Genomic DNA, 14108 nt, shown 5'->3' with positions numbered 1-14108 from the left:
TACTGGGCTCAATGGGAATCACCCAATTGCGGCACCAGCGAAAGGGCAATTAACGGGTCCGGCGGGGCTGGAATACCCCGGTTATTGCCCATTCGAGGGTGCCAGATATTTTCGGAAGTTTGGCGGCAGCCTGACGGTTTCACCGGCAAGGCTACTGCCAAACTCCTAATGAGGCCCAATGTATTTTAAAGTTAAGTAATTGACCTATTGGCATATAACTATACTTTATCTAATAGCTAGTTAAGAACAGACATCCAAATATTTTATTTGAGTGGTAGAACAGGAAGAATGTTATTGTAACTTTGGTTGCATTTTACCATTTTTCTTTTGAGGCACACCATGAAATTTGAAAACATTTGTATTTGAATGAACAAATTTGATAAAAGTTAGTGTAAATGTACAATTTGTATTAAAGAAAAGCTAGTTATAACCAGAATACTTTTATGAAATATGTAATACATGTTCTAAGGTAAGAACTTTGTTAAACTATTTGAGAATAGCACCAAAGCAACTCAGGGAAGCAACAGGTTTAGAAGAGCAGCAGCTATTCAAGGTGAGCAAGGCCTATATACTTATAAGAGGAGCTGCCACCAACTCAACTAAAAGTATTAACTAAAAGTCTGTTTTAGATCTGTATGAAGCAGACCATTTAGTTAAGCAATGATAAAACAGTACCAAAACTTGTTACTTTTTAGAAGGGGGAAAACACCATTCAAAGTCAAGCAACATATACATTTTAGAGGGGCAGAATGCAACTGAAAGGCAAGCATAAACTTCAACACTTTGTAACTTCTTTCACAGATAGTTACCACACTAACGGCTTTAGCAAGTACTTTTATACTAGTTATACTTTCAAGGCAGAATCATGTTCTCATCTAGTCCTTCCCTGGTCTATTGCAGGAGTTCAATCAGAGGCAGAAGAGGGACCCTAGTGGTCTAGGTGCCAGCTGTAGGCAGGGTGAGATAGGGTTCAGTTGCAGGAAAGTAAAAGTTCCATAGAAGATATTCTTAAACAAGCAAGTATTCACTTTCAGAGTTATCAGTGAACAGATACTTCAAAGAATACTCCCTACATGTGTAACATAAGCCTGGGCAAGTGGTGTGGGCAAACCCCCAACCACACGAATCACCCACTCGGCCTCAAAGGCTGCACACCAGACCCAAGTTAAGTATTACCCAAGCCTGCACAGTACATTAGGAGAAAACAAGAGCTTCTGGGTGGATGCCTTCAGGATGCAGCAGCACAGGAACCGGTCCCTGGATTCTTGGTCTGGAGACAAAAGAACTGGACGGGAACTTGTAGCAGCAGTCAGAGAAGGCTTCCAGCAAAGGATTCATAATGCTTTCTCGCAGCTCAAGTGCCATTTTTAAAGCAGGCAGTTGAACAAATATCGCTGGTCGGATTCTCTTCACTCTCTCGGTCCTGCACTCTGGTGAAGGGACTTCATTGACTCAAATCGAGACTCTTGAGATCCAGCAGCATGCCACCAAAGTTTCAGCTCAAGACTGCACTGCCCGATGGCTCGAGGTCCCAGGGTATTGGTGTATTGCAGCCCGGCAAGGTGGCAGCATGTTGTGGGATGGCTCAATATGGAAGTGTTCTTGAGTCTAGTGGATCTCACAGGCTCTGGGTCAGGGTCGCCATTTTTAGAACCCCCAGGTCGAATGGAAGGAAGGGTAAAAGCAGGCCCCGATTACACAGCAGGATTTTCGGTTCGCTGGAAAACGCTACAGAAGTATTTTCTTCATCTTCCTCTTCGGTATCGGCTTCAGTGGTCGACTTGGCAGCAGCTACCAGGTTCAGAGTATTTAACAGGAACTACAACACAACTTCTGAAATCTGCCTGCATTTTACAGAAAGGGGTGGGCTGGCTGTCCAAACAGGACAGCCAGACTCTTCCCTCCACCACACCGCCACCCATTGAGACTGGGCTCCTTTCAGGCAAGGTGAAAGACAAAGGACTGCAAAGTGATGGACGACTCCTCCCTCGCTTCCTGCCTTCTCAGACACTCTGGAGCCTTGGCAGGGAATATAAAGTATTCCCGCCAAAGACAAAACTCCCACTGAAGTTGTTCCCGCCTTGAATCGTAGGGGAAGACCGCAGACTACAAGCCAACAAGAAATGGCGAAAATCCTGCGGGTAATGAGACTAAAAGCTCACTAAGGTAAAACCACTGCCACCAGTCACTCGTAAACTTGCAATTGTAACAAAACTGGTACAGGTAAGTTAGCTAGGGGATACATTGTATCCCCCAGCACTTCACATAGGGTGGGGGTGTGCTGGCTCACTATATAAAATGTAAAGGGGGAAGAAAATCCCTCTTTACTACTTGGGAAAATTAGTTCAAGTAGTTCACCCAAGTACATGAAAGAAATTAAAAGGTGAGCCCAAATGTTATAGGAAACTATAACTCCAACCATACACTATGGAGAGACATAAAAAGGTCCCCCATAAAAAGAGTAAGACTAGGTGAGCGGGGAAAAAAGATTCCCCATCACCTATGGACAAAGGAAAATAATCACCAAGTCCACAAAAAGTTCTGGGGTTCACACAGGTCAGGAAGATTTATCACAAATATGAAAACATTACTCAAAACACTTTCTGGGGAAAGCTTGTAGAATTCTTGTAGTAATTTAGGGTTAGCGTGGAGGCTAAATGAAACGCCAAGACTAGGTTTGGAATTTGGTTGTTAGAATATGGTATCCCTGAAGGGACACAGAGGCCCTCATTAAGAGTCCAGCGGTTCCCGCAGGTGCTACCAGCGGGTTGCGGCCAGACAAATTTTCCGGCACAGTCTATGGGGTAGAGAGGTTGGTAGGGTGTTGGGTTAGGGATATTCTATACTGCGTTTCCCACAGATATTCTTCCTTGTCCCCAGAGAGAAGGTCTCTTCCCCCATGAGATCCTACAACTGAGTACCACCCCCCTACCCCCCAGGGACTATCTGGTAGCGGTCTTGGAAGGGGCTCCCCCTCTGGGAGAAGTGACATCTCAGAATTCATCACAGTATGTTACTCCTCTTTGACACCTTTTCAAAGCATCAAAGAGTCCAGCATTGACAATATCGGTATTGTCATAATATAGAATTATTTCTGCAGCAAGGCAAGGTTTTATCCTTCACAATGCAAAATACCAACCAACTATGTACATTTTTTCCAGCTGCAAACTAAACACGCAAAAAAAGACATGAAGCTATTAGATGAAAGGCATGTAACTTGTTTCGAAACTTACTCGCTCACATGCAGAACGAGTTTCACAAGGACTATAAACAGAAAGCCAAACAGGTAGGACACATTACCTGGTAAAAATACCAACACACTATTTGGCTCTGCAGTTGTATGGCTTTTCTTGTCCTCGCTGATAAAAGAAGTAAAGTTTAATTATTTGCAAATCTCACAAGATGGCTTTTACAATGAAAAACACAAAACAATCAGGCAAAACTGAAGGTGACTAGAGTTATTGCACTGGATGTGGAGCGGTAGTAATACAACTCTTCTCTTGTGTGCATTAAAAAATATATACATTTAAGCAGACTTAAAAACATTAGCATATTACAAATCAACACCTACCCAACATAAAATAAAAATTATGAAAACAAAAATGAGTTACATCGCTAAGTGGAGACAGCTCAGCAGCATCACCATCCGTATTTTGTTTTTTTCACCACAACATTTGGGGTCAGCACAAAAAAACTGTAGACTTGATCTATCCCATTCACCACAACCCCAACCGCGCGTAAATAAAGCATTTTTCAGTAGGGCCAGTTGTGAAGTGTTTGCTGTCCCATATGAAGTCAAAGGGGACCATACTGGGATATAATTTGCCAATCCATAAGCAGCTAATTCTATGATATTTTCTATAAAAGAACCTCACATATTTGAAGCCACCGATAATCTAGACTTGTACCATCAGGGTTTCCTCAACATGAGCCAGGGTCAAGGGCGCTGGATTAAGTAGATGTGCAATCAGTTTTGAGTCCTTGTCGAAAATGGGTTTGCTCCTTCCGTGCCGTTGTCACCCAAAATGGCCACTACCCGATCCATTGGCAAGTGGATCCCCAAAATCCTTAACTTTGCCAGGATATATGACAAGCCCATCACATGCCCACTAGGTATCCCGTGTCTTCACATCCCCTACAGCCTAAAGGGGATAAATCAGGATAGATTCTGTGCAGATGCAGAGGGGTCAGGTGTCACTGGAAGCAGATTCCAAAGGCACATTCACATCCCCTCCACTCGCACCCTAACTATGAATGGAAGATGTCTTTCCCCATCTTCCTCCCCTGGTTGCTTATAGCTCACTTGCTGACAAATTGCCTGCCCTCCCAGTCTCCCATTGTTAGCTCCCTTGAATCCCTGCTTCCCTCAACTTGTCCTTCCTCCTATGATTAGTAAAGCGCTCAGTTGCTTCCAGTCCCACCATACCAGACAATCCGCCTACAAAACAAAAACGGAAATATCCCTCTTGTACAGACATGTGAATGCAGGCTCCAAGCACGATGGAACAAAACAAATAATAATCGCAATAGGAAAGTGTACAATGCAGGAAAATGAGCATCAAAGACGTTAGTGGCATCAGGGTCTTTATTTAAAAGTACCAGTTGAGGGTCGGGCTGGGGAGACGCCAACAGGAGCGAAGGGAAGACTAATGAGGGATACACTGGCATTCTTCTCTTTGGATTCCCAGTCAAATTAACAGAAGTTGTACACCAAGTCTTAACTTGCCTCTGCCAATCCAAGGGCTCCCTAATTCCTGAAAGGTAGTTACCCGCCTAAAAATGTAAACTTGCTCTTCCTGCAGCCTCTTGGCTAGCCCTACATTTACAAATGGAAATGGTCCAAACTTTAGTCAACAGAAAGTTGTAGAAACCTATTCTATGGATGTCCAGTCCAGCTATAATCTACAAACAAATTCTTCAACTGCTTCCCTGGACAAAACCCTGTAGGGAGTATTCAGTTTCTTGGCTGGTCTAGACCGGTCTATGGTCTCTGGGCTTCTATCAGTTTTCTGGATTCTCTAGCCCTCTTCACTGGCTTCCGTTTTTCTCCACGGTCTCTTGGCTTCTGAAGACCTCCCTGGTGTCTTGGTTGCTTCCGCTGCCTTCAGGTTTAGAGTTGTAGCTTGTATTCCTCTCTAGAGCTGAAGTCTTCGGCTTCACTATCCAAGGTCCGTACTTGCTTTGCCTGCTCTCTTCAGGTGAGGAATAGCAGTGCATTGTCCCCTCCACCACACACTATTTGCCTCGGCTGTATAGAACTAGTATTTCTTCCCCTTTCGTCTGGCTGCTTGTGAAACAACTGATATGGTTACCCTCCTGCCCGTTGTCAAGCTTCTTTGGGAAGGCCACAGTCTCCTGGCCTTCCTATTTCTTCCAGGATAGGACCTTGCTGGAGTTTCCATCTCCCCAGCAATGACCACCTTGTTCCATATTCTGCTATATACGAGACAAAGCTTTGCTGGACAGTTCTTAGCAAGCAGGCTACCGCTTCAAAAAGGTAGCCATCGCTCTGTACTGCCAGAAAGCAGTGACAGCAGGTCTGCTTCTCGGGGCCTGCGTTTCTTTCTGGATGTCTCCATCCCTCCTCATAGATCAGCTGTGTTGAGAGTTCCTGAAAGCTGATTGGTCTCTTTTGGGTGGCCTGCATCAGGTCCCTGGATTGACCCTTTCTCCTGTGGCCTTTTAATGGGATCTTACGATTATTAACCTTGTTGTATCGGATAGGAGGAACATTATCTTCTGCTTAATTACTGGCTCTGCATCTTTAAATACATGCAGTGCCATTGGTGGAGCCTTGGCATGTCCTGTGAGTTTGCAATTTCAATGTGCTCTTCACAACCTGTGTTCGCAGGGCAAATATGTGAAGTGTAGCATTTCCACCCAAGGCGCAGTCCGTGGCCAAATTGAAACCCCTTGTTACCTTTGCTACGTGGGTAAACGTTTTCTAGTTCAGTCTCAGTTCTGGTTCCAATTTGTTCCATGAACTATGCCAGGGAGGGACAAGGAATCATTGGATGTGTAGGCCTTTAGTGCAGTTGTAGATTATAGTGGATAACCTAGTACTGTGAATCAGAGGGGCGATGATCGGAGGGGATCCGGTTCCATCCAGTATATCGGGTATGGGCCGCTCTACTCCAGTACTATATGGCTTAGCTTCCTCATAAAAAAGGAGAGCGCCTGCAATTTGCCACAAGAGAATGAAAGCATGGCTGCAGTAATACACCTAATGCTGGAAGATGTCCCTGTTCCAGCCAACAGTTGATGGAACATGCCGAAGAACTGGTCAGTAAAGTTCCTCTCACTGGACGCTGCTTGGCTTAAACATTGTGAAATACTATTACAATTTGGATTTCAATTCTCTGCGATCAGTGTAATTACAAGGTTAAAGAGTATGTTTGCACAGGCCAGGGGGCTTTATCACAGATGTGTTTGGATTTAAAATTCACTTACATGTGAAGTTTAATTTTTTCACAGAATTAAACATAGCTTTATTCACTACTTGTTTTGACTGCGCACTTACTCGTGCTTTACTACTGCAAAAATGCATATCAAATACGCACAAGTGTAGGCTGGAGCACTGCACTGTCGTTATTTGATGTGTTTAGTGGTTAAGGCTGTCCTGGAGTAAAAAAGGACTGCAACGTGCAGGCCTTGCAGAATATATATTTGATAAATGATGAAAACAAATGGGATTCCTACCCTTTTAACCCTATAAGGGTTTTCTAACACCCAAGTGATAAAAAAGCCTTTCATGTTGGACATGATTGCAATTGCTTGAGCGGTGTACACTATTGTTGCCTCGGGGTTTCACCGACTGCTTTGCGCACAGACTTTATCTTTGACTTTTGGTCTATGAAGGGATGGAGAGAGGAGTGTCAGAACATTTGCAAATGTTTTAACCTGCAAAGTAGAAATCTTACGGAAAATCAGTGATTTAGCATACGCATGTAAACTAGCCACCCACTAAAGGATACTTTCTCTCGGTTTAAGAAATTAGTTATTTGTCTTTTATACGGCACACATCACCAAAATAGTAGTCTAAAAAGCGCCAAGTTTTTGTCCATGTAATAGCGATTTTTGTGCTACCACGCTGGGTGGCAGCCAGACCTGTGGAGAGAAAAGTAAATGGGGCCAAGAAGAACATGAAAGGGGTGTGGGAAAAGACGGGGAGAAAAAAAACAAAGACATACCCAAATATGCAGAGAAATGGAAGCATATGGGCAGTCAGGGTGATGGTTGTGAAGAATGTATAGTTGCAAGTGTTTTGAACCAGAAGACACTAATTAAAAGGAAGGGACGAGTGATAACATTTCCCAGCTGACCTTTCATAGGGGCTTGTGTGGTGGTGGTACTACATTAAATCATGTTGTGGCTGCGTGATGGCCTGGAGAGTGTCCAAGAGCGCTGAGTTGCAAGGGCTACAAACCAGATAATCATGCTGGAGTAGTCTTCATGCTGTAGCAGGAACTGGTACGGAGGTGTCGGAGCCAGGAATTGGCTGTGTGCATAATGCGTGCTGGGGAACACATAGCAGGAGTTTGACAAAAGATCACCCCCAACACAAGGCCCAACAGATTGGCCCCGGGTACAGAAGATGGAATGAATGTCATCCTTCTATACAGAGAATTGGTAAGGCAGAATAAGCTCATTAAATTAGAGGCACGGTTGTAAAATGTATGGCAGGCTAGCTAGGACGATGGTGACATTAACGACACCACTGCAGGACGACTGTCCATAATAAGGCCTGTACGCAGAGACTATCTGGCACATTAAAGCACACAGTTTTGTGGCCTTCATGCACCGGTCTACATGTATTCACGCAATGCCAAATAGAGAGCAGAAGCACGCTGTGGCGAGTCAGAATGTGGATGCAGACAAGGAGGACATTTAATAAAGAACAAGGCCTAACCTTGCCCATTGCTATTATACTTAATAAGGTACTTGCCAGTAAATGTCCAAAGGAATAGGTCTGCTGTGCAAAACTAATGCTAACTGGCCCTGCCACTTTTCCAACAAACTAAGGTCGGGAAGAATGGGTGCTTCTCGCACTTTTCTTCTTTAGTCTTTCGAGTTTGTTAATATTCAATTTTCAAATATTCTGTTACTTTCTGTACCAGCTCTTGTAGTTCTCTTGCGTTTATTCTCCTCTTTAATTACTTACTTTGCTCTTTGTCAAATCCTTCTGATTCCATATAGCCTGGTCCGATAGCACAAAGAGTAGAGTGCTCGCTTTGACATCTGTACAGAGCCTGCTGACGCAGGTTAAAATCCCGGCAGGGCCAAACTCAGCCTTTCATCCTTCCGAGGTCGATAAATGAGCACCACACACCGTGGATAATAGTAAGCAGTGCTCAGATGCCTGAGGGTTCGTAGCGCTATGTAAATGCTGCATTATTAAAGCAATATGCCCCGCGCGGCGGGGAATATAGCTATTAGTACCCCAGGCTGCTAAAACTGTGACTGGGGCACTAAAAGCTTTTCTTGTCCCGAAACGTTGTGGCGTTCGGGAGAAAAAAAAAAATGGCTGCCGGGAAAGGGAAAACAGTCCATTTTCCCTTTCCATGGCGGCCTTCGGGAGCGCACGCGCTGGAAACAGAAGCGTTTTCAGCGCGTCCGCTCCAGAAAAAAAAAAAGAAGGTAAGTGTGGTGGGGAGGGGTTAAAAAATGAACTAAATGAAAATTAAACACACCTGGGTCCCCGGTGGGGGACGATGGAAACCTCCAGCCGTGTGGAGGCTCGGAGCGGGGATAGCCCCGCTCTGAGTTTCCACACGGCAGGAGGGTGCCATCGTCCCCCGCCGGGGACCAAGGGATAGAAGGTAAGTGGGGTGGGGAGGGCAGGGAGGTGGGAGCAAAGGGGGAGGGGGGGAACTTACCTTAGTCGCCAGCGCGGGCCGAAGGTAGCCTCTCAGCCGTGGGGAGGCTCGGACCGGGGATGGCCCCGCTTCGAGCAACCTCATTGGCTGAGGGGCTGTAACACCCCCCCCGCTGAGGACAAAGGCTGTGGAATCCCCACAGAGGGATTCCCGGCTTGTTAATGACTCGGCGAGGGCCAATCAGAATGTCTCTTTCATTCTGATTGCGCCCTCGCTGGGTACTAATATTCGTTAAGTTCTGGGTAAGGGTGGAAAGTATTTTCCTACGTGTTCTTTACAATTAGGCTTCAACCTTTCTTGACGTAGGAGGTCTTGCGTATCATTAATTCTTGAGGCTTCCCTGTCCTTCAATTTATAATATCCTTTCTCTGTTACGTTCATCTCAATGTTCCTTGAGTAACTGGGTGTTTTCCCCTCTTCACAGCATAGTGTGACCCCCGTTCCTCTGATCATTCTCTCAGGATTATTTTTAAGATCCTTCTACTACCAACACTGTTCAAGTTTATCACACTTCTTTCTATGACTTTGTTAATTGTACTGGCCCTCATTACGACCCTGGCGGAAATCAACCGACCGGACCGCCATAGCGTAAATAGCGTTTCCGCCATTGCACGACGGAGCAAAGTGCGGCTCATTCCGACCCTTCGGGCACGAGCACCACGCCATGGCGGAAGTGCAAAGTCCGCGATGGCGGAAATGACCCCAAAACGGCCCACACCGCCGCCGTACAGCGCCCTAGGTGCAATACCGCCACCCATCTTAGCGGACACCGCAGTGAGCGCCAACCGGAAAGTACGGTGACCGGAAATATACGGAAACGGAAGTAAAAGCATGGTCCCGGAACGGGAAACATCACGCCGTACACCTATAAAACCACAAATTCCACACAACCATTAAAAATACTACCCTGAGACACATCCCAACCCGTCATCCACCCTAGTGAAACCAAGAAAAATGGGAAAAGTAGCGAAGAAAGCGTGCGACCGCAAGCGGCAGGTCCACTTCTCCCGTGAGGAACTCACCGTGCTCACAGAGACCCTCCAGGAGAATGCTGCCGCCGTCTTCTCCACGCAAATGACCAGGACGGCACTTGCGAACAAGAAGGCCATATGGGCCCTGGTGGCACAGCGGGTAAGTGCGGTGGGGACCGCACCCCGCAACCCACAGCAATGCAGAAAGCGATGGGACGACCTGCGGATACGCGTCCGTAGCATACTTTCTGCCAACCGCAACATTGCCACAGCTACTGGGGGAGGATCGGAATCACCCATCAAGTTGACCCCCTGGGAAGAAATCTGTGCCTCCACCATTGGAATGGAGAGCATAGAGGGAGTCGGAGGGATGGAGAAAGGAGTGCAGACATCCGAAGAATCAGGTAGGTGTCCCAAATAAAACAATGCCAAAACCACAATGTCCAATCATGTGAAGTACCACGTGTCCACATAGTGCAACAGTAACACATGTCCAGGAGAACGTCCACATACATAGGCCTGATAGCACACTTTAAAACTCACATCAAATACATAAATAATTAAAAATCCTAAAAAACACCCTCTACACGTGAAGCAGGCACACCCTAACTGCAGGCTGCAAAACAACTGCACCCTCACTCCACACACAAATGAAACCACCTCCAAGGCCCCGACCCAAATCACCCTCAGGTACCACCCCAATGCATGTGATACATTGCCATTCCAATTTCCACAGACCCATTAATAACGCTCGCCCTCCTTTACCCCACCACAGGGTCCGATTCAAACGACGAGCTCCAGGACACCCCTACCAGCACACCTGCAAAGAGGGCCAAGACCAACGGCCAAAGACCCTCCACCTCAGCTGCACGCATCAAGACACGGAAGCAGCACAAATCAAGTGGCAGCCCAGAGGAGGGAACTCCAACAGGCACCCCAGCAGCCAGCATGCCCACAACAGCACCACCACAGGTCCCCCCAATGGATGCCACAGTAGGCACTGCTTCTGGTGGCAGCAGCACCATAGGTGACACTGCATTAATGGCAGCATGCTCCGACACAGAAAACGGGGATGTCGAAGTTAGATCCATCCATGACCTGTCTCAATCCCCCTGTCTGTTCCATCCCGTACACCATGAGGATACCACGCAGGGGCACCCACAAGACGACTGGCCATCCCCCACAAGCCCTGTGGCAAGGCAACATGAGGTGATCAGCCACTCTGTGACACCACCGCAAATGGCCATGGCCCAGCAGAGGCAACAGTCCCTCGACCAGGTAATCGTGCAACAGCAGCAACTGGCGACGCTCCTCAAGGACCATGCCGATGAATGTGGGGGCACTAAGGCAGACATAGAAACATCAACTGAGGCACTTAGGGCAGAAATGGAGAGAAGTACAGAGACACTAAGGGCACAAATGGAGAGTAGCACCGAGAGCCTGAGAGTAGAAATGGAGAGAAGCACCGAGAGCCTGAGAGTACAAATGGAGAGAAGCACCGAGAGCCTGAGGGGGGAACTGCATGCGACGTCCAAAGACGTATGTGCCGAACTTGCCGCAGTGCGCCGTGTGCTCACTGAGCTCTCACAAACCCTTAGGGACATGCATGGACGTGAGCAGGCAGAGACATCATCCGTTGCAAGTTCCGTCCAGGGCAGCCCCCAACGTAGATCTGGGAGGAACCTGCGCTCCACAGGCAGGGGTGCCCCTGATACCCGGAGAGGGGGCTTGCAATAGCGACTGCCCACTGACAATGAGCATCATTGGACACTGGTGTTCGGGGGGGAGGTAGGAGGGTGGAGGGGGTGTGTTGGGCTCACTTGGGTGGCGGGTCGATAGGGTGTTTAACATGATATCACATATGCCATAAACAATGCACGATCATCCAATGAGATGTGTGGACATTGATCTTTGTGTACGAGGCCATTATAGGCGTACAGTCCATATTGTGCATGTTCCAGACACACACAGTGCCACGAGTCCCGTGTCCATGTATCAGCCACCAGGCGTGAGTGCTAGAAGCATGCATCTATGAGATGCTGACGAATGTCACGGCCCTCCTGTGCCTCGCAGACTCCTTGAGGTGCTGCCACATCCCCACCCTCATCATGACCATCTTCAGGTGCTTGCAGTTCTGCGTCAGGGGGCATGGGCACATTTCTACGTACGCACATGTTGTGGAGCATGACACATGCCATGACCATCTTTGCAACCTTCACATGGCGGTACAGGAGTGCCCCGCCAGACCTGCTGAGGCAGCGGAAACGAGTCTTCAGTAGGCCGAATGCCTGTTCTATGACTACACGGGTACGTGAGTGGGCATGGTTGTTGTCCTCCTCATGCTGGTCCCGTGGGTTCCGGACTGGTGTGAGGAGCCATCTCTTCAGTGGATACCCGGCATCACCTGTATGTGGACAATAAAGGATGTTTGTGGAATGACATTGCTACGTACGCCCCCCCCCCTTCCTGCCAGGTCATTGCCGCATCACATACCCCACATCATCATGCTTGAAATGAGACTCACCGAGTAGCCAGTATCTGTTCCCTGCGTGTCGCTCCATGTAGCGTGGTATTGTAGAGTTCCTCAAGACCATAGAATCATGGGTTGATCCAGGGAATCGGGCACAACAATGTGTAATGATCCTGTTGGAGTCACACACCATTTGTACATTCAGAGAATGAAATTGTTTTCGGTTGCGGTACTGGGCCTCCATGGCATGTGGGACGACCAATTCCACATGGGTGCAGTCGATGGCACCAATGCAACCCGGTATGCCGGCAAGTGCATGGAATCCCACTTTTGTGTTGGTAATTTCCTGCTCCGAGCGTGGTAGGGAGATGTAGTCGTCTGCGTGCTGCAAGAGGGCATCGAGCACTTGCAATAGTGTCCGTGAGAACAGTGGCTGTGATATGCCATGCAACTGTCCGACTGTGTGCTGGTAGGTGCCTGTGGCCAGGAAGTGGAGTACAGACACCACCTTCAGTAGGGGTGGGATGGCGGTTGGGCTATCTATCATGCTGACAAGGTCAGCCTGTGTCATGTCCACAATGGCGGTTATGGTGTCCCGGTCCAAACGGTAGAGGGTGTGGATCTGCTCATCAGTGAGGTTGAACGGATGTGCTCGGAGGCGTGGGATTGCGGGCTGCCTGCGTGGTGGTAGTGGCTGTGCTGGTTGGCCTTGCTGGCCCTGCCTTGCCCTCCTCCTCCTCCTGCGTCTCCTCCGTGCGGCCGGTTGTAGTTGGTGTTCGTCTTCTTCTTGAAGTTGGAGTACTTGCAGTGCTATCAGGTCCCCCAGGGCCAAAATAGCTAGTCCTGCCGGTAGCATTTCGGAGTGGGTGTGGTTGTGGGAGGAGGCTGGGTGTGCAATTTATGTGTTTTCAGGCTGTATGGCCTCCACCTGTGGTGATTCATTCCACCTGTGCAAGCTGCTCTCCCCTTTGGGCGAGCACGTCCCGCACACAACGCTGCAATTCGACGAATGGCATCTTGCTATTACAATCATGTATTTGTACCCGATGGCAGTGTAACATTGGTTGATATGTACATTCTGCTATGGTCCCATTGTTTCACATACTATCTTTGCAGTCGCGAACAGACTTGTGAAGGGTCAGTGGAACGTAGTACTCGAGTAACGGTGGACCCTCATGCAACACTGTACCGAGGTTCACCGACGGGCGTGGCGTCCCATTTGTGAGTGAAGGCAGTTGCCATTTTCACACACAGCCGCACTAGATGGATTAATTTGTGATTTCAAGCGGCCACAGATGCCTTTTCGACGTGATGTTGCAAATGAGGAATTTGAAGGGCGGCGCTTTCGGTTTTCAGCTAGCGGCGAGGAGATGCCCACAGGTCTGACTGCAAATATAACGTTCTATTGTTCAATGTCCTTGGGACAGGGGCCATGGCGAGGATGCAATGATTGATATGAATAGTTTGGGATGCGCAATAGCGAAGTGGGCGATAAGGCCGGACGTTCCCAAATACATGTTACTTCACAACACTGGAATTACGGGCTGGGGCACAGTGGATTTTGCAGGCTGCATAACGCACAGACTCAATGGAAATTTCACATGTTATGTGAGTATGGAAACAGGCGTTTTCATTACGGGATGAGGGAATGATGTATGGATGCATGGACAGATGATTTGATACAGAGTTTGCCATGTACAGGGCTTCTTGGAATCTATCCGCCTCCCCTGCGCTATGTGATGCAGGGCTGCCATAGTGGGACCATCGTCTATCTGGCCTTGTTGAGCCCTC

The 14108-nt window shown here is 47.8% G+C and overlaps 1 protein-coding gene across 1 annotated transcript in view; it reads right to left on the bottom strand.

Annotated features, from left to right (window-relative positions):
- The window catches only part of TDRD9 (tudor domain containing 9), a 2559831-nt gene that overhangs the window by 1789513 nt on the left and 756210 nt on the right, over positions 1–14108 (bottom strand). The window contains exon 9 of the mRNA XM_069638191.1: positions 3301–3359. Within this exon, the coding sequence (XP_069494292.1) occupies positions 3301–3359 (59 nt within the window). The remainder of the gene's footprint in view (positions 1–3300; positions 3360–14108) is intronic.

This window comes from Ambystoma mexicanum, chromosome 14 (assembly GCF_040938575.1).
Source record: "Ambystoma mexicanum isolate Mex_15411 chromosome 14, UKY_AmexF1_1, whole genome shotgun sequence".
NCBI lineage: Eukaryota > Metazoa > Chordata > Amphibia > Caudata > Ambystomatidae > Ambystoma > Ambystoma mexicanum.
The sequence above is the reverse complement of the archived record's forward strand: the minus strand, read 5'-3'. Positions and strand labels throughout refer to the sequence as shown.